The sequence below is a fragment of the Ctenopharyngodon idella genome, chromosome 18 (assembly GCF_019924925.1).
Source record: "Ctenopharyngodon idella isolate HZGC_01 chromosome 18, HZGC01, whole genome shotgun sequence".
NCBI classification, from domain to species: domain Eukaryota; kingdom Metazoa; phylum Chordata; class Actinopteri; order Cypriniformes; family Xenocyprididae; genus Ctenopharyngodon; species Ctenopharyngodon idella.
Genome location: NC_067237.1, coordinates 21893685 through 21919183, shown reverse-complemented (window position 1 = coordinate 21919183; position 25499 = coordinate 21893685). Strand labels below are relative to the sequence as shown.

At 37.4% G+C, this 25499-nt stretch overlaps 1 protein-coding gene across 1 annotated transcript in view; it reads left to right on the top strand.

Annotated features, from left to right (window-relative positions):
- The window catches only part of hydin (HYDIN axonemal central pair apparatus protein), a 74533-nt gene that overhangs the window by 5030 nt on the left and 44004 nt on the right, over positions 1-25499 (top strand). The window contains exons 5-17 of the mRNA XM_051871125.1: positions 468-667; positions 763-887; positions 13123-13324; positions 13685-13865; positions 16348-16447; positions 16776-16894; positions 17760-17983; positions 19905-19972; positions 20081-20316; positions 22106-22206; positions 22285-22420; positions 22540-22704; positions 23401-23553. Coding sequence (XP_051727085.1) covers positions 468-667; positions 763-887; positions 13123-13324; positions 13685-13865; positions 16348-16447; positions 16776-16894; positions 17760-17983; positions 19905-19972; positions 20081-20316; positions 22106-22206; positions 22285-22420; positions 22540-22704; positions 23401-23553 — 2010 coding nt within the window. The remainder of the gene's footprint in view (positions 1-467; positions 668-762; positions 888-13122; positions 13325-13684; positions 13866-16347; positions 16448-16775; positions 16895-17759; positions 17984-19904; positions 19973-20080; positions 20317-22105; positions 22207-22284; positions 22421-22539; positions 22705-23400; positions 23554-25499) is intronic.

Genomic DNA, 25499 nt, shown 5'->3' with positions numbered 1-25499 from the left:
ATGTTTAACATATTGAGAGAGTACTTTGGTAAGCACAGGGCACTGGAGGTTTAGTGTTTCCACCACAGCCACTTATTGGTCCATTAGTGGCTCTTTTGCAATCTCTAATGTGGCCTGCTAATCTATTATGGTTTGGCGGAACATTAACACAGATTTCTTAATACTTTAATTCAAATAAAGTCAGTTCAAATTGAGCTGTGTTGGCCACTCTGAGAAAGACAATATTATTTCCTCTCTATTTTCAGTCAGTTTCACATCCAAGGGTCTTTTTGCATGTAGTTATTATGGATTAACTCCTCAATACAGTAATTCCCAAATTCTGGGGATAAAATCTATAAATTAGGATTGATTAAAGAGACCATATATACCAGATGTATTGTACCATTATTGTTTTTAAGCCTTGTCTTCTTCAAGGCTTTATTTTCCTCAATATGTCACCACTGACTTTCAGATGCTTGTAATTATAGGATTACATTCACAGTCTCATCTGTGTGACTGAACGTGAGAAGTTTGAGGTACCCATTCGTGCAATTGGGCCCCGTGCCATCTTGGACTTCCCAGATAGTCTGCATTTCCAAGTTTGTCCAGTCAAGTGTTTGTCCCAGAGAACTCTGCTTGTGCGGAACATAGGAAATTGTGAAGCTAAATTCCAGCTCAGCACATGCAGGTAAATGAGAAGTGACATTGTGGTGAGTAGATGATTTCATTTTTTGATCTATGACTGACACTTTCTTTTTATGATTGCGTATATGTTCCCCACAGCCCATTTTCTGTAGAGCCATCTGTGGGGACTCTTGATGTTGGTCAAAGCATGCAAGTTACTGTTGAGTTCTTGCCTAAAACCACAGGGGATCACAGCCAGGTTTTGCTGCTGCACTACCATTCAGGTACTTAATTACATCACCGCAATCTGCTCTTCCTACAAACTCCTCCTCTGCAACACTGCTATATGTCACTGTGACACAGGTACTGATTTCCACATGCACCCACCTCCGTCCTACTCAGCAAGTGTAAATGATCTTATTATTAGCCTTCATCGTTAATGTCTATTCATCTTTATATTTTCCAATTATTCTCTGCTGAGAATAGTTTTAATATACTAATGTGCTCTTTTCACTACCCACACATATACTGCACAGACAATAATGTAGATGACATTTTAAAGGAAATCTAGGCTGAAAAACATCACATTGACTTATCACATAAGCCAAATTGCATTGTTCTATTTGAGGCAGAATATATTTATACGTGACTTTCCATAAGGTTTTGTGAAATTGAATGTATTATTCTTTAGGTGTTGATTACCCTGAGGTTATTATGATTAAAAAGCATCACTTATTTTGTTGTATTTGAGCTTGAATGCTTAATTATTGCTCTTTCAAAGGGCCCTTGAGGCAAATAGTTATATTAATAAATCCTATTAACAGATTTTTTGAGCCTGAAATTCTGTGGGTGTCTGGTTAATCCTATAATATACATCGTATATCAGGATGCACTGGTCCCACCAGTAAAAATGGTCATTTTGGAATCTGTATATGTGCCAGAAAATACAGACTTTTATATTTCTATTTTAAACTAAGAACTAAGAATGAACTAAGAATGAACGATACTTCTACAGCATTTATTAATCCTAGTTAGTTAATTTCAACATTTACTAATACATTATTAAAATCAAAATTTATATTTGTTAACATTAGTTAATGCACTGTGAACTAACATGAACAAACAACAGTTGAATTTTTATTAACTAATGTTAACAAAGATTAATAAATACTGTAACAAATGTATTGCACATTGTTAGTTAATGTTAGCTAATACATTAACTAATGTTAACAAATGAGACCTTGTTGTAAAATGTTACCAGAATGATTTCCGAAGGATCATGTGACACTGAAGACTGGAGTAATGATGCTGAAAATTCAGCTTTGCCATCACAAGAATACATTCTTTAAATCTATTAAAATTAAATTATATTTTGAAATAAATACAAAATAAAAGTGTTTTGAAATAATACACTGTAAAAAATGAATGTGATTTTAACTGTAAAATACTGTAAAAACACTACGGAAAAAAAATGTTAATAGGTTAACAGTGTAATGATGGGCCAACGGCGTGAGGATCCATTTGCAGTTTCTTTATTGTAACAACAAAGCACAAAGCAGACAAAGGCAAGACAGTAGCGTAAACAGGCACAGGCTTAGGTCGAGACAGGCGGCAGAGATTCAGGGTCTTACAACAGGCAGAGTTCAGGGCAGGCGGCAGGCAAACACAATCCAGGAAACAAGCAAGGTTCAAGGCAGGCGGCAGAGGTTCACAGGAGATAAACAGTCAATTCAATTCAATTCACATTTATTTGTATAGCGCTTTTCACAATACATATCGTTTCAAAGCAGCTTTACAGAGAATGCATGTCAACATTACAATTTGGAGACTGCAGTTAGCTAATAATGTAATAATTTAGGCGATTAATATACAATCACTGTTAGCAATTTAATTGAAGGTAGAAGCAAAGAGCTCCTGGAAAAATGAATTACATATTAACAATAATTAGGATATATAGAAATTTGCGAATGTGCGTGTTGATCCAGATGTTGCATCTTCTGAAGTCATCGCAGGAGTTGGCGCCGTCTCTTCCAAAGTTTTAGTCATCTGAGGTCTTCTTAAGAGGCTGGATCCAAACTGAAACTGATGTACTCTCTAGTCACCTCGGGACGGGCGTCCCGAGGTAAAACAGAAAAGCAAATGGAGAATAATTAGCATAGCTGCTGTTCATAACATTAAGCAAAGATAGTCATGTGCAATTGATCTGATATGAGATGGATTATGTGAATGCTTGGCTAAAGAGATGTGTCTTTAATCTAGATTTAAACTGGGTGAGCGAGTCTGAGCCCCTGAACATTATCAGGAAGGCTATTCCAGAGTTTAGGAGCCAAATGTGAAAACGCTCTCCCTCCTTTAGAGGACTTAGCTATCCTAGGTACAACCAGAAGTCCAGAGTTTTGTGATCTTAAAGAGCGTGAAGGATTGTAGGGCGATAAAAGATCGGTTAAGTACACAGGAGCTAAACCATTTAGAGCTTTATAGGTCATTAGCAGTACTTTATAATCGATACGGAACTTAATAGGTAACCAGTAAAGAGATGATAAAATTGGTGTTATATGATCATATTTTCTTGACCTGGTAAGAACTCTAGCAGCTGCATTTTTTTTGCAACAGTCCAAACCATAACAGGGTAACAGTCCACAAGAAAACACTCAGTAGTGATCACCAGGGCAAATCAAGACTTCACAGTATATGGATGCGTGTGTGCGTCTTAAATAGTGTGAGTGTGATGCAGTGCAGGTGTGCGCAATCAGTCCCAGGAATGAGGGCCTATGGGTAATGTAGTCCAGAGGGAAGTAGCTCAAAACTCAGGTGATGGCTCCCTCCAGTGGCCGGGAGGAGGAGCCGCGGGAGCCGTATTCATGACAAACAGCAAGTTCCTGTACTATATACAGGAAAAAACTGTAAAAGCTCTAACTAGACATTTTATGTAATTTTACAGTAAAATGCTGTTAATTTTACAATTTTTAAAAGTAAAAAAGAACAAATCAGCGTATAATTTACAGTCAAAAACTGAAAACTGATATTTCCCACAATTCCCTGTGTGACACTCCACATTTGAAAGTATTTTCATTTAAGTAATCATGTTTCTTAATAGTTTTTGTTGTCAGTTATGTACATTAGGGTTTTATGTTACATTTTCTATTGTTTAATGAATGTTTATTGCATTATTTACGTGTTGTGGGTTACCATGATGGTGTTTTGTGTTTGCGTGAATGACTCTTTGCATTTTCTATTTATTAGTTTATACTTCAGCTCGTAGAAAAGCTACTTGTGATGAACTCTGATTCTTCATGTGGCTTTCTTTTTTACCACCTGCATTATAATGGTGGTTGTCAGTTTATGTTAAAGGTACCAAACAGATTTTAGTAGCAGTGTGCATTGTTGAATTTACTGGTTTACATTCAAATTTTCTTGTTTGTAAATTACAGTTTTATACTGTAAAATTTACAGTTTGTTCTGTAAATGTGTTGACAGTTTTTCCATATTTTTTACAAAATTATCATCTTAACTTGGTGACAATTAAATCTACAAAATTCACAACATGTTTACACAGAAAACTAAGTGTTTAAGCTTGGGAGGCATAAAAACAGGATCAGTGAATGCAGAATGTGGTAATAAAGGAGCATTGCCCCAGTGGTGCAATTGACTGCTTTGCCATCTGCCCTGAAACTCTCTCGCCTTGTTTTGTTTTTGAACAAGTAAATTGGTGAAATTAATGAAATTTCGAATAGTGGGCTATACTTTGAATTCTCAAACTTTCTGGGCTCTATGATATTTGTTATTTGTAGACGCAAACGATCTTTGCAGATGATGTTTCACATAATACAAAAGCTGATATGTTGTTAGGATTCATTTGATTACGTCTTAATGCACTATCACTGTTTTACCTGAATCAGCTGTAGGTGGAAAGGCATTATTCATAGGCAAGATGGTGCTAAGAAAGTTTTAATTAAAGATCATGTGTATGGGTAAGAGGTTGTGTTTAAACTGACATGCCAGTGTGTATGAATTATTGTCTGTGTGAATGTGCGTGTATATTTCAACATGTAGTTCAGCATGTGGTTTAGGTACATGTGTGTGTGGTTTGTGCAGGTGCTCTGCCTGTCTCTCTGAATAAACACACAGGTCTGCTGAAGGCTTTGGCATTAACATTTTAATATGCGTTCTGTTCTAAAAATACCACTTTGCGCCCATCAGGGGAGTATCATTTTTAATTTAGCGCCTTTTCCTGTCTCCTCCTCATTTATGTTTAACGCGAAGCTGCTTTGGAGCATGTCTTCATTGGTTTGGTTCTGGGGTTGGCAGAAACATCTCCCTGCAGTCCCAGTTGCATCTCAGATAAGCACACAGACCTCTCTTAAGTCTCTAAAGGTGCTCTCTCTATGCGCCGTATTGGGAAAACACTACCCTTGCTCAATTCTGCAATTAAGGTGTGATGCTTAACCCGGAATTCATCAAAGTGTCTGTGCGAAATGACTTTTGCTTATTGCTCAAACTAAATTGTAAAACAAAACATAAAAAGTATGTTCTTATTTATTTTGTTAATTTTACCTAAAAGTACACTATGTAACTTTTGGCCCCTTAGCAGTTAAAAATAAAAAACAAAACTGCATATGTTTTGCAGAAGAACATTGTTTTGGTTGTGCTCTGGCTCTGCGTGACTGTGCGGATGAATATAGTTATCTTACAGCTCATAAAACATTCACTTCAAGGCTTAAGAGATATAACCAGTTTAGATGGAAAGGATCTCAAGCTGAGTAGCTGAAGACATTACTGTAGCTATACCCATTAATAGACATAGTACTGCCTTGAAAATAAATTCCAGCACAGCACTAAAACAGTCATAATGAAATGACCCTTCACAATAGATAATGCTTTACAATAGAGAGCTACTTATGGCAATTTATCTGTTCCACAAAATACTTTACTTACCTGATAAGAAATAAAAACGGCATCTCCACCTCGCTTTTACAACATCTTAAATTCCCGCCATCTCTGAAAATCCAAGCCAGTGTTGATTTTTATTTTATTACAAGTTCTTTCGCGTTCTCTTTTTGCCAGCAGACTCTCCTCTATTGGAGATGCACTCCCACACCATACATGCATCAAAGTAGATGGAGCACCTTTTCTCTATTTACAGGTAGGACGAGACACGCACCGGCGAGTGATGTATGTACACAATTTCCCATGAAAACCATCCCGCCCCATCTAAAATATAAGCACTTCTAATAGACTTAAAATAGAATTGATGATATTTTGACTCATTACTTACATTTTGTTAATGTTGAACAAAAAAAGTTACATAGTGTACCTTTAACTTGTTCAAGTGGGTTTACCTAATTCCATGTGTGAAATTAACTTGAAAAATCTGAGTGCGAAAATTTGCAAAAGAAAAAATAAAGGGATAGTTCACCCAAAAATGAAAATTCTGTCATCATTTACACTCCCTCAAGTTGTTCCAAACCTGTATAAATTTCTTTGTTCTGCTGTACATAAAGGAAGATGTGTGAAGAATATTTGTAAACAAGCAGATCTTGCCTCCCATTGACTGCCATTTTTTTTCCTACTATGGTAGTCAATGGGGGGCAAGATCTGCTTTAAAGGGTTAGTTCACCCAAAAATAAAAATTCTGTCATTAATTACTCACCCTCATGTCGTTCCACACCCGTAAGACCTTCGTTCATCTTATCATCTTTCTTGATAAAATCCGATGGCTCAGTGAGGCCTCCATTGATAGCAAGATAATTAACACTTTCAGTGCCCAGAAAGTTACTAAAGACATATTTAAAACGGTTCATGTGACTACAGTGGTTCAACCTTAATGTTATGAAGTGACAAGAATGCTTTTTGTGCAAAAAAAAAAACCCAAAATAACGACTTTATTCAGCAATATCTAGTGATGGGCAATTTCAAAACACTTCTTCATAAAGCTTTGAAGCTTTGAAGTCGTTATTTTGTTTTGGATGAAGGAATCAAAAATGATTAGTAGTCTTATTCAAATCTTTGATCTCAAGGTTATAGCTTTTCAGTCAGTCACCAAACAATTTCCTGTACACTATGATGTGCTCAGCTGAGATTTAAAGGTTTTTGTCCATGTTACTCATTGACAACCAGCTGACAGGTTTAATATGAACATCCAAGGTGCAATTTGGTGCTGTGTCTTTTACTGCACTGTTCTGTCTGTCCATGAATAATGGACTACAAAGCTAAAGAGTTACCGATGCCCATGTAGTCCCTCTGAAACCATAATGTGTTTAATTACCAATAGCTGGAAGTAAGTAGAGACACTATCTCCTCTAAGCAACACAGGAAAGGATGAGTTACTTAATCTGTCCTACATTTTCAAATGCCTCCCAGCTGTTTTGCTTCGTATCATCTGCCTTATCCAGGCTGCAGAGTTTGCCCATTGACTCTAAAATATGTATAAGGAGCCAAAAAGCCCCGGGTAGCAGCTGCAGCAGTGGGGCAGAGGGGATCCTACCCACTAGTGCACACTCAGTGTGACTTTTTCTTATACAGTGAAAGCTTTTTCCTTTTAAGGGACACTTCTTCAAAGGATATCCCTCCTATTTCTATCTGTAAATAGGAAATGCATGGAACTTCAGCATGACAAATAGTTTGTTTCATATGTGGTAAAATGTGTATTTCCCGTTACAAATTGCAGCACAACGCATTACCCGTGGCTTGTTTGCTATTAACGCAGTTCATATAGAAACAAAATCTCATTATCGTGGCATTCAGAGACAAGAGATACAGAGGGAGCTGTAAGCATCTAGATCTGTTTAAATGGCAACATCAAGGCTAATAAAAAAAAAAAAACGGTATATTCGCGAATGAAAACATGGAGCACCAAAGCAAAACAAACACATCAGCTTCGTTGCACGGGTCATGGGTCGCGTTTTCCATTCTGTCTACAGTATATCAATCTCTCTCTTTTCCTCCCCTATTCAATAGTCTGCCTTCTGCTCAGACAGCATAACACAATGCATACAAAACATGTCATGAAAATAAATAAGATAATTACTACTGTACGTTGAATGAATCGCTAAAATGTGTTGTGCTACTGTAAGAATAAAATACATGAACAGCTTCCTCAGAAATGCCAAAGGATCGGTGGCTATTGTTAAGACAATGGTTTTTCTTTTTTTTTATTTTGGTAAGTGTATATAGTCTAATTAAGGTTTGACATAGGTTAATTGCAGTATGAATGCATGATGTTTTCATACAAATGGACTTCCAAATGGAAATCAGTGTTTCTTAGGGTGTTTTCAGACCTGTAGATAGTTTTCTTTGTTTTCGATACAGGGATTAAAATTGTTACAATATTGCAATTTCTTCTTGGTTCGGTTTGCTTTCGCATGGCAACATTTCTAAATGGGACAGCATTTTTTAATTCAAGTCACTTGCGAGTAAACTGTCCTCTCATTGGTTAGAGTGCACCCTGTTTTCCATGTTCCTGGATTCCGCACATAGAATCCATCAGAATTAATCATTTTATTTTATGTGTTTTGGACAGTTATTCGGAAATATGTTTGCTTCACCAAATTTCAATTAGGCATTTCAATTCGTCTTTGCAGGTTAACACATAATTCATATTGAGAGGCATTAGAAAAACAAACACTGCTGCTTTTCACACAATGTACGTATAATTACCCATTATACATTGTGATACAGCCTGGTTCGTTGGTCCATTGGGCCGTATTGCTTTCTCCACCACAAGCAAACCACTCCAGAGTTTGGTTTTAAGCAGGCAGAAACCATCAGGCATTCCATTTCTCATGTTCATATATGTTAACTAAGGGAGAAAATGCGCCAGGTTCCGAGACAAACGCTCCAATTAAGCCAGATGTGAAAATGCCCTTTTTGTATGTTTTTGTCATCTCAGATTTGTTTTCCTTTGGTCTGGAGTGCCAAATGTATATCTCATAGTCTACCCTATGATATAAGCAGACCACTTTCCTCGTCAAGAAGGAGAACTCCCTTATCTTGGCAGGCTTTTTAGAGTGCACTTAAGAGTGAGCTGATGAAGACATCTCACACACACACACTCTGCAGCTCTATGAAAGCTTTCCTCATTTCCCATTCTTCTCCCCTCCCCTCTTTTCTGAACAGCTCCCACAATCCTTCAGCCTGCTGGCAGATGCAGTGTCCCATCAAAGACACAATTTCCTTTGCTCTTTTTTTCCCTCTTAAAGCTTCATGCATAGAGACAGAGGTTAAATGTCTCTGGCTCATTTGTGAAAAGTGATATCTACGGCAAATTAATCAGTGGAAAGGATGAAAGGGTGAGACTGGGAGCAGAGAAAAGAAAGAAACCACAGCACACAACCTGCCTTCTGCCATATCATCTTCTGGATGTCATTATGGCTGTTTCATTTCTTCTACCAATATTGTTATTCTCTCTGTCTGCCTGTCAGTCTGTTATCGTTCTCCCTCTCTCTTACACTCTCTCTGTCTGTCTTTTCCTTTCATAAAGCCTAGTTTTTCCCCATATAGCATCTTTCCTCTCCTTCCAAGGCTGTTGTAGCTTAAACATAAATGCAAATGCTTCTGCTCCAAGTACATCAGATGTGCGGCAATTACAATAGCTTGTTTAAAATGTGCACTGAGTAACAGCAGTCCTTCTGCTAGGAGACATGCTTGCATAAGTGGATCAGCCACTACAGAGAAAATGCTTCAGGCTCCCATCTCCTCTTTCTCACACTCTTAAGTCTCTATTGTACAGCACAGAAAAACATTTGGCGAAAGCATAGTATTATGTATTGTTTACATTTTGCTAGACACTTTTTATTTTTTTGTGGTTTAACCTCAAAAACCTCACAATTTGCTGTTTGTATTTGAGAAAAATTATTGGCTATGATGTCTTGTGAAAACGTTTTGAGTGTGTGTGTGTAACTAAAATGACCTGTCATTCTCTTTTTTTTGGAAAACTACAACAATTTCATTTATCAGTGAACATGCACTGATCAAATCTGTCTGATAATGGTAAATGGCCATATATAAGAATTCTATATTAATTTGTCTAAATGTAAAAAATAAAACGCTAAAAACTCAAATCAATTATGTGAATTCATCTGATTTTGCTTAATTTGTTATGAAATTTGCTAAAGAATACATTTAACAGTATTAAATTATTTGTGTTTTTAAATATTAAGCAAGCATTAGATGTTTATGGAAGTTTTTTCCTAACATAATTAAAATGAAAATTCAAATGCTTAAAAATATCAAATAATAAATCAAACTCTCAAACGGCTGCTCAAATGATAAACCTACTACTGTTTTGCAGAACATGCCATGCCTACTCTGTTCACGCCTTTTACGTGGTTTTGATCAGCGTATGTCGCTAGCATTCCTCTCCCTTTTGGTCCGCATTCTTTGAAGTAATATGAGAAAGTTTATAATTATTATGAGAAGCTAAGTCATTATTATGAGAAAAGTTTCACTTGGTGGTGCTATAACAGGAAAAACCCCCCCCATAAAAACAGCTATAACCACACAACCGTTAGTCCGATTGACTTGAAAATTTTCAGTTTCACCAACTGAAGAGCCCCCGTCAGACCGATCAGGGCGGGCCTCGGCAGGGGCGTAAATTTCATCTGACAGTTGGGCGGGACAATAAACAATAAGCAATTTTTGAAAGGGACACAAATAATCCAGCCAAAATTTTAATTAAATTTTACTTATAATGATAACTTTACTACTATTATTAGTGTAGCATGAAGACTGTACCATTATGCTCAATGTTTCTCTTTGGTTCAATGAAAAAACTGACTAAATTGACCAAAATATTCTTCAAAACCATTTATTTATTGCAATATTTTTGAAGTCGTTTACAACCAAGTCACCAAAATACGATGAATACACATTGAGCAAAACCCAACACACAACAGTAAATCTATTAGCCTTATTACAGTTCACACATATGCTTATCGCAATGCTAGTTGTAGTTGGTGTGGGTGACTCAATAGTATCCAACAAGCTATGGTAATCGAGCTAGCAAACAAGCTAGGTAACATTATAATCGCTAACATAGCGGACTCACGGGAAAAAATACATCATTTATCATCGTTTTTTATGACTAATTACTCAGCATCGTCTGTATTAAAGAGAAAATAATCACTTCTTTCGATGTTTTTGAATAAAATAGCCTTGACAGCCTACTTACTAGAATTCCTCTCAACTACTGTCTAAAGAACTGTTCTCTCCCGCCGGCGCCACCGGACTTGTACACACACAAGTGTGACGTGCGCGGTGGAACAAACCACTGTGAGGCAAGGGAGGAGTGACTCAAAATGTTTCTAAACTTAAAACACCCGTTTGCGTTTGTATCGCTTTACTATTTAAACACACACACACACAATTTTACGCCCCTGGGCCTTGGTGACATTGTAGATGGTGTGTGTACTACCAGCTCTCAAATTTTCAAGTCTCAATGACTTATGGTTTGGTCTGCCCGATCACTTTTATGGGAGAATGCTGATCCTTGGAAAATGTAACAATTACAGTGGAGTTTCAGTGCTACCCCCAAGTATATCCAATATCAACCAATACTGATGATAAAACCAAAGAATTACTATTATCATCCAATAACCATTATGGTATTGATTTGTTGTCCTTATTTATTAACATATATGCTTTAACTTGATTGTAAAGTTATTGTAAACCTATTGTCTTCACAACATCCATAGCAGCCTCATTAGGCAGTGTACTGGATCACATTGCATTGAAGATAGTCAGTGTATTTTGAAGACCTCAGTGTACAAAAAAGACAAACAGATGAGGGGTTAATTATATCCAGTACACCTGATACCATGAAGGTCTCGATGGGATGAGATGAAGGAGGGTGGGGAATGTCTTAACAATCTGAAATGCCTCTGGTGACCTGTCTGTTTGTGTCCAAGAGCTAGGGCCCTCTCCAGACTAGAGTCATCAGAGAGAGACACATGCTGAGAAAAATAAAAGTATTCTCTCTAGAATGCGTGCAAGAGTTGCATATACGTACAGACAAAAGCATATGTGAATGCATATGTTCATACATGCAATATGTTAAGTGAAAAGTGCATGCACTCGTGACGCTTAGGCTTTGAAGCGTGCTAAAACAGCCAATAAATGTAACAGCTAAAATTTGTTTCTCTACATTATCCATCAGTTTACCTCTGATGGATTTCTTTGCTGTCAATTTGTTTACTTGGTCTTGAAGAATTGTCTCATAAATTTGCACCACTCCTCCCCAGCTCTGTGTTTGTCAGTCAGCACAATCATATTACATATTCCAAATGCAATACAGTACATCCATAACAGGAGATTTATAGTCCAAGATCAATGTTTACCTGGTATATATCATTTTATAGTGAAAACAATTGCTGTTTTATGTTTTGTTCAAATGAATACTTTTTTCAGCTTTGTGTGGGTGCACGAGTAAGTGCGCTGATATTATGGACAAGGCAGGGTCGTGATAGTCCACTAAGCATGACGCTCCTGCTTTGAATGTAGCCAAACTAGTAAAACAAATAAAATTGCAGGTAAATATATGTAAGACAGCAGCACTTCTGATTTGAGCTTTTGTTTTGAATTTTACTTGTGTTTTGTTCGCTGCTGGTTGGTTTTGGTGAGGTCACGTGATTGCATTTCATTGGGGAGCTCTTGTCCTGATGGATGTTCACAATCATTGCAGCACAACAGCTCCACCATGGTAACAAACAAAGAACACAGACCTCTATTTGTTTACATGTAGCGCCACCACCATGGTGACTAAAAAAGATCACACAGCTCCAGTCATACAATTGCCTAATTGTAAATCTTTTATGCTTGCTAGGGAATTGATGGGGACGTTTCTATTTCTAAAAAAGTGCTATTGATGCCCCATGTGTGCCCCCATGCTTTACTACTCGTAAAACAAAGCAAAAAACTGAACTAAGACACATTATTTTTTAGATTTAACTTTATTAATCTGTAATTAATTAATTAATTAATTAGTCAAAAATGTAGTTTTTTCATAAATGATAAATTTTACTATCATGGTTAATGTAGACAATGTAGACCTAAAATATAATTTAGTCTTTGTTTACTATGACAGCATCTTTTTTTATTGCTGTCAGTTAGTTAAATAGCCGTCATTAGGTTTAAATTTCATTTGCATCATTAAAGGGTTAGTTCACCCCAAAATGAAAATTCTGCCATTAATTACACACCCTCATGTCGTTCCAAACCCGTAAGACCTTCGTTCATCTTCAGAACACAAATTAAGATATTTTTGATGAAATCCATGAGGTTTCTGACTCACCCATAGACCGCAACGTCATTGCAACTTTCAAGGCTCAGAAAGGAAGTAGAGACATCGTTAAAATAGTACATGCGACTACAGTGGTTCAACCTTAATGTTATGAAGTGACAAGAATACTCTTTGTATTCACATTCTTTGGTTGATGTTTTACTGTAAGTCTTGTGTTAACACTATACTATCTTCATATAAACCTTTTACTTTGATATGTCTGTCAACCTTATGACTCTTTTTAGGAGAAGACATCCAAATCAGCCTCTATGGAGATTCCACGGATATAAATGTAGGATTGGACAAGAACTATGTGATGCTGGAGAAAACCTACATCTCTTTGGCTACCTACCAGAAAGTAGCAATAAGGAACAGGAGTGATTCCATCGTGCATTACCAGTGGAAGAACTTTGCTACTGAGGATGAAGAGGAACAGGACAAATTAAGGTTTGACTAGTTAACCTCTATTAGCTTGAAGTGTTTTTATTGTAGCTATAATTTGACTTTTTCTAAATATATGTTTAGAAAGATACAATTTTTAGAGTTTATCCTAAAATTCAAGTAGGTGACATGCTCACGTCGTAATGAAAAATTCTGTTGACAGCATCTGAGGTGCATTTTGTTTGTTTTTCAAACCGAGAGACAAGTGAAACATTTTCACTGATAATGAATAATGACAGAAGGTTCATCTTTTTTAAATTAACTATTCTTTTAACGTTATGAATGTGTAGGCATGTATTTGCATGTCAATCTGTGTTTGTGTCAATTTTTCTCTTTCTCTCTGTTGATTTCTTTCTACGTTTGTAGGCTTTCTTCAGATCTGCATCAAGAAGTGGATGATAAGATGGAGCAGTTTCTGACAGAAAACACTGATCCTTCTTTGCGAGCTTGTCTTTCGCTGTTTTCCCATACCCTCCAGGAGGGACTCGTGCAAACTCAGCAGCAGCTTTTGTCTCTGGATGACCAGGACATCATCATGAGACCCCTGGTGTGTTACTCACAACTAGACACATGACAAGCTTCAGCATTTTAGATTTCAGTTTACCCTGTCGCAATATTGCATAACCAGCAATTAAATCTGAAACCTAGGATGTCCTCGTACCGTATAACCATATGTCTAAACATATGGTGGAAACCAAACTTAGACATCACTCTACTCAGCCAAGCAATTTAAAAGATACTGAGCTTGTTTTTAATTAGACAAGAGGGTTTGTTATGTGGGTGAGAGTTAAATATGATTTTCTTAACTAAATGGTAGTTCTAATTGTGAATGGGAAGTTTTTAATTATGTTGTTTTTACTTATAACACTTTGTGAATGCAATCCCTAAATTCTATTTTGTACTGAACACCTAGTTATTGGTCTTCTGCTGCACTTGAGTCTTTGCAAGTTTTTGTCTGCAGCTGATGTAGAATGTATGCAATGGTGCAGTCGATTATAACACAATCTGCGTCCAGGAAGTCCAGCTCAGCACTTTGTTTTTCCATGTGACCAATCACATACCCTTCAAAAGACACATCCAACAGACAGACATACAGACATACTGCAGTGATCCCATTTCTCTCTGCACCTCACATTTTCTTTCATCTAATGTACATTTTATGTATAAGACAGAAACAAATGCAGCTATAAGAATGAATATAAATGAAAATGATTCCCATTTGCAAATGCAGCTTTTTCAAACCAGGTTTATGCAGGCTTAGGCAAGAAAAGACAGAGACAAAGCAAAACAAAACAGATCGGTATCCCCTTTGCTTGGATATGAGCATCTGTTTACATGCAGTAGAGCTTGATCGCACCTGCTCCGTCAATTTTCTGTCAAGCAGTGCCTGGTGACACAACATGCTGTTTGTTCACTAGTGATTTAGCAAACATTTTTATCCAATGCATTTGGAAGGCCAACCTCCCTGGAGAACCTTAATTGTAAGTGACTTGCTGAAGAGCGCAGCGGTGATAAGAGACCTTGGTATCTCCCAAGTTTATTGATGCATCACCTGCTGGGATCATACCTGTGAAGTTTGTGTTACCAACTCTGATTGTTAGGCTTTCACCACTTTGGATGTGTTACTGCTTCAGGGAGTAGTGTAGCATGACAACACATTTTGGTCACATTTTCACATCACTCCTGTCATAATAATAATAATAATAATAGTAATAATAATGCCTTTACCATGAATTACTGGTAAATAATATGATATTGATGTTATTTATTGTCTAGTTTCATATACACTATACCGTTCAAAGGTTTAGGGTCAATAACACCTTTTTTTTTAAAGTAATGAATACTTTTATTATGCAATGATGCATGAAATTGTTCAAAAAAGACTTACATTTTTACAAAAATCTCTAATTCAAATAAATGCTGTTCTTTTGCTGTTCTTTCTATTCATCAAAGAATCCGTTTTTGACATTGATAATAAAAAGCATATTAGAATGATTTCCGAAGGATCATGTGACACTGAAGACTGAAGTAATGGCTGCTGAAATTTCAGCTTTAATTATTCAGGAATAAATAACATTTTAAAATATTCTTTATTAGAACAGAAGTAAGTTTAAATTGTATTAGTGCTGTCAAACGATTAACTTTTATTTTGGATGCAGTTAAAGGGTTACTTCACCCAAAAATGAAAATTCTGTCATTTATTACTCACTCTCATGTCGTTCCACACCCGTAAACACTTCGTTCATCTTCGGAACACAAATTAAGATATTTTTAATAAAATCCGATGGCTCAGTGAGGCCTGCATTGGCAGCAAGTCGATTTCAAAACACTGCTTCGTGAAGCTTTGAAGCTTTACGACTCTTTTGTTTCGAATCAGTGGTTCGGAGCACGTATCAAACTGCCAAAGTGACGTGAACTATTGAAATTTTGAAACACTTATGATGTAACGAAGCCTCGTTTACTGAAATCACGTGATTTTGGCAGTTTAATACACGCTCTGAGTCACTGATTTGAAACAAAAGATTCATAAAGCTTCGAAGCTTCATGAAGCGGTGTTTTGAAATCGCCCATCACTAGATATTGTTGAATAAAGTCGTTATTTTGTTTTTTTGGTGCACAAAAAGTATTCTTGTGGCTTTATAATATTAAGGTTGAATCACTACTCACATGAACTGTTTTAAATACGTCTTTAGTACCTTTCTGGGCATTGAAAGTGTTAATTATCTTGCTGGCAATGCAGGCCTCACTGAGCCATCGGATTTTATCAAAAATATCTTAATTTGTGTTCCGAAGATGAACGAAGGTCTTACAGGTGTGGAACAACATGAGGGTGAGTAATTAATGACTGAATTTTCATTTTTGGGTGAACTAACTCTTTAATCATTTGACAGCACTAGAATATTTAAAAAATGTGAAAGAGAGTAATGCAGACTTTGCATTACACTTATATAACAAATAACATCTGTTTAAATCAATCAAAATCAATTTGTTATATGTTCTCACTGTTGACTTGACTGTTTTGTTTACAGAAGGGAGAAATCTGGCCCAACAGCACTGCAGAGGTGATCATCATCTTCAAACCGCAGGAAGCCAGGAACTACCAGCAGACTGTTTACTGTGAAATCACTGGTACTTACACCTTGATAACAGATGTTGTGTTACAATAAATCACTTTTGGCTGTCACAGCTATGCTGCTCATGCACGCTTGCATTGTTTTCTAACAAAGCATTGGAATATTTGCATGTGGCGCTTAGTCCCATCTGCAGACCTGGAGATCAGGTTTGCATTTTTTTGCATGTTTGAGTAAGGTCTAACAATATTCTAGTTGCTTGGATTAGTAGTGACCTAGAAAGTCAGACTGTTGATATTGTAGCCAGTGAAATTTAACAGCCTGTTTCATTATGCTAACCTCTGCTTTTTTTTTGTTTCTCATTTGAATGCTCTGTACTTACACAGGTCGTGAAACTCGGTTGCCACTCTGCATGCAGGGAGAGGGTGTAGGCCCAAAACTGCAGTTCAGCTTTGACTTTCTAGACATGGGAAACATTGTCATTGGCTCCAAACAAAGCTATAAGGTACAATTGTAGAAAACCTCTCAGATTTCATCAAAAATATCTTAATTTTTGTTCCGAAGATAAATTAAGGTCTTACGGGTTTGGAACGACATGAAGTACTTAATGACAGAAATTTTATTTTTGGGTGAACTAACCCTTTAAGTAGCTGCATGACATGATAAAGATGCAAATGGGTCTATTCTGACATAAAATTGTACTAATTAAACGTTTTATATTAGAGTCAGTAAGTGCTGCAACTGATTGCAGTTTGTAAGTGTTATTGTACCCTTCTTAACCTTCAGCACAGTCTAAAAGACAAAGCCACTTAGCGTTACCTCCTCAAAATCGTTACACAGACTAAAGCATGTAGTCGTGGTGGGGGAAAAATATTGATGTAACAGAAGAACCCTTCAAAGAATTGATTTACTGTGAAGCCATAGCAAGCAGGATCTCACATCAAGTTTAATCAGGATGTTGCTCACAATCTGCCAAGTGTAGCATTGACTCAACGGCAGTTTTAATTGAATAATAAAAGCCCCTTATTATTACAGAGTCTTGAAATAGACCAATGTTTGGCTCAGTTTGAATATACTCCATGTTGAATTATGCAAACACTGTGGCTTTCCAATTCCTTTTGTTATTTGAGCTTTTGCATGATCCCAATAATATAATTGTCCTGAAAGTTTTGGATTGTTTGTTTGAGTCTGATTTGTCCCTGTGGGCCTCTTTTTGAGGTAGTATCCAAGTGTATGATTAAACAGCGTAAACTGATCCCACCGGTGAAAGAATGAAACAATTGGATGTTCAGTCTGTGCAGGCATAAACATGGAATCTACAGACCCTCTTTCTTTTGTGTTCCTTCTCTCTGTCTGTTTTCTCTTCTTAGCTGCTTCTGAGCAACAAGGGACTGATAAAGGGTGCGTATAAACTAGTGCAACCCAATACAGTGCTGGGGCTTTGCTTTTCCTTCAACCCCTCTGAAGGCATGATCCTACCTGGAGCCTCCCAGACACTGGAGGTCCACTTCTCTTCTGACAAACTGGGTGTCTTCTCTGAAGAGTTACACTTCAGTGTGGTGGGAAACCCTGAGCCTGTCATTGTCACATTTAGGTAAACCTCACAGATAAACCCTTTATTAAATAATAACCATATATATCTGACTTTGCATCTGTCATTTCTGTATACGATGCCTTTTCTGTTCATAAGGAAAATCATTTCATATTGCATTTAAAAACTAGATGAAATTGCTCACAAGAGGATTATATTTTATGTTTAGCTGTACATAGTATGATAGAAATATTTTAATGTATGTTGTTTAAAGGGTTAGTTAGTTCACCCAAAAATGAAAATGATCACATGATTTACTCACCCTCAAGCCATCCTAGGTGTATGACTTCTTTCAGATGAAAACAATCGGAAATATATTTAAAAATATTATGGCTCTTCCAAGCTTTATAATGGTAGTGAATGGGGGGTGCGATTTTGAAGCCCAAAAAAATGCATCCATCCATCATAAAAATAATCCATACAGCTTCAGGGGGTTAATGGAGGCCTTCTGAAGCAAAGCGATGGGTTTTGTAAGAAAAAATATCCATATTTAAAACTTTATTAACTATAATAACTAGCTTCTGGCGGACGACTGTACGCATCGATTTGTGGCGGAAGAGTAACCCCTTACCCGACACATGACACGATGATGAAGTGGAAGTGCAGAGGATAGAGCAAAACAAAACATCGGTCACGAATTAGATGTCTAAAACAAGAAATTTTAGGCATTTTAATCTTTTTCTTATCAGAGACACTTGTTTTCTCTCATGCTAGACACTATTTATCACCTGTCATAAATGAAATATTATCTAAACATATGAAAAAGTCAGATGTCTTGCTTGGTATCTGCTACAGTAAATGAACCTCTATTGTCTTGAATTGCTAATTTTCCACAACACTAGTACGTTTCCAGCCAGTCCCCGTTGCTTTCCACCATTATGTACTAATGGCAGTTTTAAAACATTAACCCAGCCGTGACGTATGATAGATTGCCTGTCCCATTCATACACATTACACCCTGGTAGGCAACATACTAATAAAAGGTCATAGTAAAACCTTTTTACATGTATACAATTTAATATATACAGTGGGTACGGAAAGTATTCAGACCCCCTCAAATTTTTCACTCTTTGTTATATTGCAGCCATTTGCTAAAATCATTTAAGTTCATTTTTTTCCCTCATTAATGTACACACAGCACCCCATATTGACAGAAAAACACAGAATTGTTGACATTTTTGCAGATTTATTAAAAAAGAAAAACTGAATTATCACATGGTCCTAAGTATTCAGACCCTTTGCTCAGTATTTAGTAGAAGCACCCTTTTGATCTAATACAGCCATGAGTCTTTTTGGGAAAGATGCAACAAGTTTTTCACACCTGGATTTGGGGATCCTCTGCCATTCCTCCTTGCAGATCCTGGACTTACTACTCTTTACGTATAATTGATCATATACTATATAGCAGGGAAGTATGCCTACAGTATTTGGATGCAACCCTAGTATTGCTTAAGCTTAACCAGAGTTGTTTTTAGAACAGTTAAGATGCCTGATGCAAAGATTGACCCATATTGTACATTCTTCCCTTTAATCAACCCCTTCTTATGACCATTAGCAAAAACCATCAATGTTTCTCCTTCACTCTCCGTTGTTTTAATCATTAGCTTATGGTGAAATCTGTACAGGCTGAACCTTAATTAAATGAGTGAAGCAGAGCTCTGATGAAATCTTTCAAACAAACTAGCACAAGCCACTTCCCCTTTGATTAAGATGGATTACTATTGAAAGTGCTGAATGTAGACGTTCCTAAACTACAACTCTGCCTTGTCATCTAAAAACAATGCCATTCATTCCTCGTTCCACTGGACTTCACCTCAACAGCCTTTTAGTTTTGTATAATTACTTGTAGTGTAGCATTTTCATTGGCCTTCATTCTTGTTGAGTAGGTTTTTTGAAAGTTTCCTCATCCCTTCATCTCTTGCAGGGGGTGTTTAATTGGGCCTACATTCCACTTCAGTGTCCCAGAGCTCAACTTTGGGGAGGTGTCCTTTGGTAAATGAACTTGCACTATCCACTTCATCAATCAGGATCGATGTCAGTGTTTAATGCTTGTTTTGCATATTAGTTGTGTAATCAGGAATCTTCTATCACTGACCCAAGGTTTTCCGCAAATGCTGACATGTCGCCTTAGCAACACTTCAGTGGTGCCCATGAGCTTTGGACTGCGGATCCCCGGAGATGGCACGGGACAGGCGAGCAGTACCAGCACAGACCAGGTCGCTCAGCTAAACAGAAATGAATGGGGACTGGGAGACAAAACTGAAAGAAGACCGAAAGAGTTTATCTTATCACCCAGCACCGGCACCGTTCGTGCTATGGCTGAAATAGATATCCAGGTATGTTTGCCATCAACGTATTATCTCACTGAATACCTCAAAGCGATTTGAATCAATTTCCCTATGCAAAAGCAGAAGTTGCCTGTCAAGATGTTCCCTATGACCTGTCCGGGCCACAAACATCAACACTCTCCCAAGAGATGAGAAACTTTGGTCTTTAAAACTAAGCGCAGCCTTAAACGTCCGTTCAGAGCAGACCTTTAATCCCTATTAAACCTCAGACAGCTTGGACTTTTTAAAAAACAGGCTGCTGTATTCCATTAATAGAAAAATGGGAGGTGGAATATATTGGAAAAGGTGATAAATGAGAACACTAGCCCCTGCCTCTCTCTCTCTCTATAGGGCTGTGATTATCTCGCCCATGCTCCTTTCACTGGTTGCCAGGTACCTTGCGTACCTGTCATGTGCTGGTCTTTTCCCATCAATGGGAGCTGTCAGCACTTTGGAGGGCTAATCTGTTGGATGTGTCCGCCTGTCTTTGTGCTTCCCGTGGATGTGGGTGTCTCCTGTCAGTGTGCAAATGTGCCTCTCCCACTATGTGACACGAGTGTGGCTCACTGTGCTCTAATGAGGCCTCAGCACAAGAATACATATTAGGGGCTTGTGGTTAGTCGTATTAGTGGAATGGGACAATATTCCCAGATGCATCACACAGCTGGCCGGCAGCCTCCCAGACATGTTAGCATAATAAAAGAAAAGCACCTGGAGAGTACTTTGCCGTTCTTCTCAGGCGGTTACATTTCACGCTGACAGTTGTCTGTGATCCCATATGTGCGATTTCAGAGCACTTAAAGGACTTCAATGAGAAGAATACTGCAATATGAACAGTTTGGAATAGCATGAGCGCTATATTTAGACAAGCAGCTGTTAAATCTGTTCAAAGCTGTGTTAATAGTGATTTAAACAATGATATAGGATGCAAGGATGCATTACATTAGCTGGGTATCCATCCAAACATGAAGCGAACCTTTTCAAAGTTTGCAAAAAAACAAAGGCGCATTAGGTGCGTTTCCATCAAGTTGTTCATGCGGATGATGGAGGTACTGGTAACCTAGTAACTAACAGTAATTAAAACACTGTGACCGAGCGTTCGTGAAGGGTTCGCCTAAACACTTATGAATAAGAAAACAATAAACGAGAGCCGTCTGAACTATTCTCCAATTTATTAAGGGTCACACACATGTGAGAGGACAACCCGAAAAACCTGCGACACTCCAGTACAAAAGTGCGCATAACCCTTGCCTATCTATGGCAAGCCCCAAAGGGAAAATACATTGCACACACACATATACAACGAGTTCCAGTACATCCAGAATTAATGCATCATAACAGAATAAAACACCATCAGCGGAAACAGCTGATTAGTCACGGGGGTCTAATGTTTGCTACGTCAGAATTTATCTGGCAAATGCGTTTCCATCTTCCATTATTCCCATTAACTCTTTTTTGCACAAGTCAAAAGCCACCTCAAGTGAGGGTAAAAACTTTTTGCGAATTAAGGATTTTTTTTTTCCGAAATTGGGCATTTCCATCACTCGTTTCTGATGCGATACTTCAAAATGTGCATAAAAACAGGGTGATGGAAATAGTTATTGATCAAAAGACAGTAAAGACATTTACAATGTTACATAAAAATGTAATAAATTGCAATATTTCACAATGTTTTTACTGTATTTTGATCAAATAAATGCAGACTTGGTGAGCATAAGAGACTTCTTTCAAAAACATAAAAAAATGTTACAGACTCCAAATGGTATTGAACTGTAGTGTATGTGTGTTTGTTTTTCAGTTAACCTTTTGCTCCAACACGGTGCAAGACTACAATCTGTCTTTAGTGCTGGATGTTCAAAGTGTTGGAGAGGAGGTTTTAGCTCTCCCAATCAAAGCTAGGTAATACACTTTCATGTGGAAAATAAAATAGTCTTGCTGTTTTCCATGCACAAAAATTATCTCTGAATATCCCGGTAGATGTGTTGTGCCGGATGTGGTCCTCAAGAACCCAGTTCTTCAGTTCCAGCACTGTTTCCTGGGTCATTCCTATGAGCAATCAGTTGAGCTCATTAATGATACTGACCTCCCTGCGTGCTATGGATTTCTGCCTCAGGTGATTCCTCCCAATCAAGTCATTGTGTTTTCTTTTGCAGCACTTTCCAATGTTCTAGATCAGACATTAGAGATATGTGTTTTGATATTCAAGCGTTGACCACATGTTTCTGTTTGCAGCCTTATGAGGAAGACCCTTCTCTTCTTTATTCCAGTCCTCATGCACGAGGAATCATCCAGCCATACAGCACAGAACAGATTCCATTAGTTCTTCAGGCCAAGACAGTGGGCAGCCTACAGGAAACAGCTCACATTGCTATATTTGGACGTCAAGACCCACCTTTGGTGAGTATATGCACGTATGACATGCAAGTGCATGTTGTGGCATTAGTGTTTATTTAACACTAGCACTCAAAAGTTTGGGGTCGGTAAGATTTTTAATGACTTTGAAAGAAGTCTCTTATCCAAGACTGTATTTATGTCATCAAAAATACAGTAAAAACAGTAATATTATGAAGTATTATTACAATTCGAAATAGAGCAGCCATTACTGACACTGTTATGATGTGCAGAAAGCATTAAAAAATCATAATGATATCTCAGAATGAACTGATTTTGCTTAATACCAGCACATGTGTATATTACAATAACAAAATGCTAAAGAATACACAGTATAGAACAAACGGTGGTTTCAGGAAAGGTGGAAGGCTGTTGGATTAGAAGCCTTAACGCATTTTCACATGAGAGACGGTTCCTCTCTTCAGCTATTACATGAAATGCTGCACAAAACATCCTCCCTCTTTCTTTACTAGTGCTATCATCAATCATCAGCCTGCTGCTTACATTAAAATGATTAAAATGGATCATTTCATGCGTACACTGCTTTTTCTCTTTGTCAGAGTTTATGTTCACTTTTAATAGATCTGTTATAACGGTTTCTGTTGCAGTGTCCTGTTGACGTTCTTCCAGTGGAACATCACAAAAATGTAATTTTAATACTTTTTTTGCTAAAAATGTTATTTGTAATTCTTTTCTCCATAGGAGCTCCTCCTGTCCTGTGTTGGCCAGGGACCTTCTGTCTCTGTCACTGCTGCCAAGCTGAACTTTGGCTGCATTCCCGTGCTGACTGATGTCACAAGGACTTTGCAGCTGTCAAACGACTCCCCAATCCCAGCCAGATTCCTTGCTCAAATGGTGGGTTCTAATGCGACAGAAGGGATGAAAAGCTTTAGTACTGTTTCCCTAGGGCCTTATAATGTCAGTTTCCTCACCTGATGCCCATTCTACTGTTTTCTTACTCTGGGTCCAAATCATGGTCTTCTCTGCATAATTTGTGAATGCTTTTTTAGATTAGATTAGATAAGAGTTAGCGTAATACCCCCATATGCCTTTTATAAGTCCTAATTTCTCCTAATTCCCATTTTTCGTTTTGGTCGCTTTTTATATTAAATAAGCTCCTTGATTCTCAGCACTGATAAATTTGGCATTAGGCTTTGTTTAATTAATCCCTGGAAGGATTGCATGCAACCACACACACATACAGCAAGAAACTTGGACACTACAGACAAACTCATTCAGATATTCAGGGCATCCTAGATTGTGTCGACACTCATTGGTAAACTGATCCGGTCTTCTCCTCCAAGGCCGAGGACTTTCATAAGCCCAGAGTTTTTACTAAACATTTTCCAGCTTTAGTCGATCCTGAATTTCATTACAGGCGCTCGATAGCGTGGCTGAGTGCCAGGCAGATGCTGACAGGAGTGAATTGAAAATACTCAAAACGCAGTCTTTCGCTTTTATGCGTCCATCTGTTCATGTAGTTTCTGATAAACAAGTATTGTGAGTTTTTCGGAAAGATATGTCTCTCCTGAGACTGACTTTTGGTTCCATCGTAAAGCTCTACAGCACAATGAAGTTTAAAGCAATCAATGGTGTTAAACCTTCTAATGCAGGTCTGATCTGATTATTGAAATTTCAGCTGGCTTGTTCTTCACTTGATTCTACTCTCAAGGGGAAGTTGCCCCAACCTCGATCTAGCTCCCTATCGACCGGCTCGTCTATCTCTCTTCCCCTCCTCTGTCTCTCTCCCACTTGCTTTGCCACTTCTCTTTCAAATAAAGACTTACGGAGTGATCTATGTCTCCCTGCTGACCCCCTTTAGTTCAGCGCAGTTCAAATGATAGGGCCCTTTCTCTACCCTCTACCTGCTTAAAGCTGTTTCCTCCTTGCTGAATACTGAATTTGTAGTTTCTTTCCTCCAAGGGCAGCCTACTGCTGGTGATGACTGTGTTGAAGCATGCCATTGGCAAACTTTTTGTAAATTTAAACAAATACTATTACATTCTAAATGATCATGTAACCCTGAAGACTAGAGTAATGTCTTGTAAAAATTCACCGGAATAAATTAAATTTTAAAATATATTAAAAAGTTAAATGCACCCTTGGTGAGCCTTCTTTCAAAAAGTTTAAAAAAAATTAGTGCTGTCAAACGATTAATCGCGATTAATCACATCCAAAATAAAAGTTTGTGTTTACATAATATTTGTTTGTACTATTTATTATGTATATACTGTATAAACACACACACATGCATGTATATATTTAACAAAAATATATTATATTTATATATAAAATATTTATATTTATATATAATAGAAATTATATTGGTGTATATGTGTAAATATTTCTTAAAAATATACATGTATGTGTGTGTATTTATATATACATAATAAATATACACAGTACACACACATATATTAATCGTTTGACAGCACTAAATATATTCAGTTTGTTCATGGTTATGCAACAATATGTTATGAATATCATAATGTTTCTTAGGAAATCACAGTATAGCCTACATTACGATATATTTCAAAGGGATCCTTATATAAAGTGTTTGCAAAACCCTTTACTACCCCTGATGATCGTATTCAGTATATTTCTCCAGAATTATTCATGTGGCTCTGCTATGGCTCACAGTTGTGTGAATATGAGATATGAGTGTGACTCCTCCTGATTGGCCTCTAACACACCGTCTGCCTCACAAACACACTTTGCCACACAGGTCCTGCATAACTCAGAGTCCATATCAGTTTGTGGAGTTGGTTATGAAAAAGTTTGCTGCCAATTCATCTATGTGA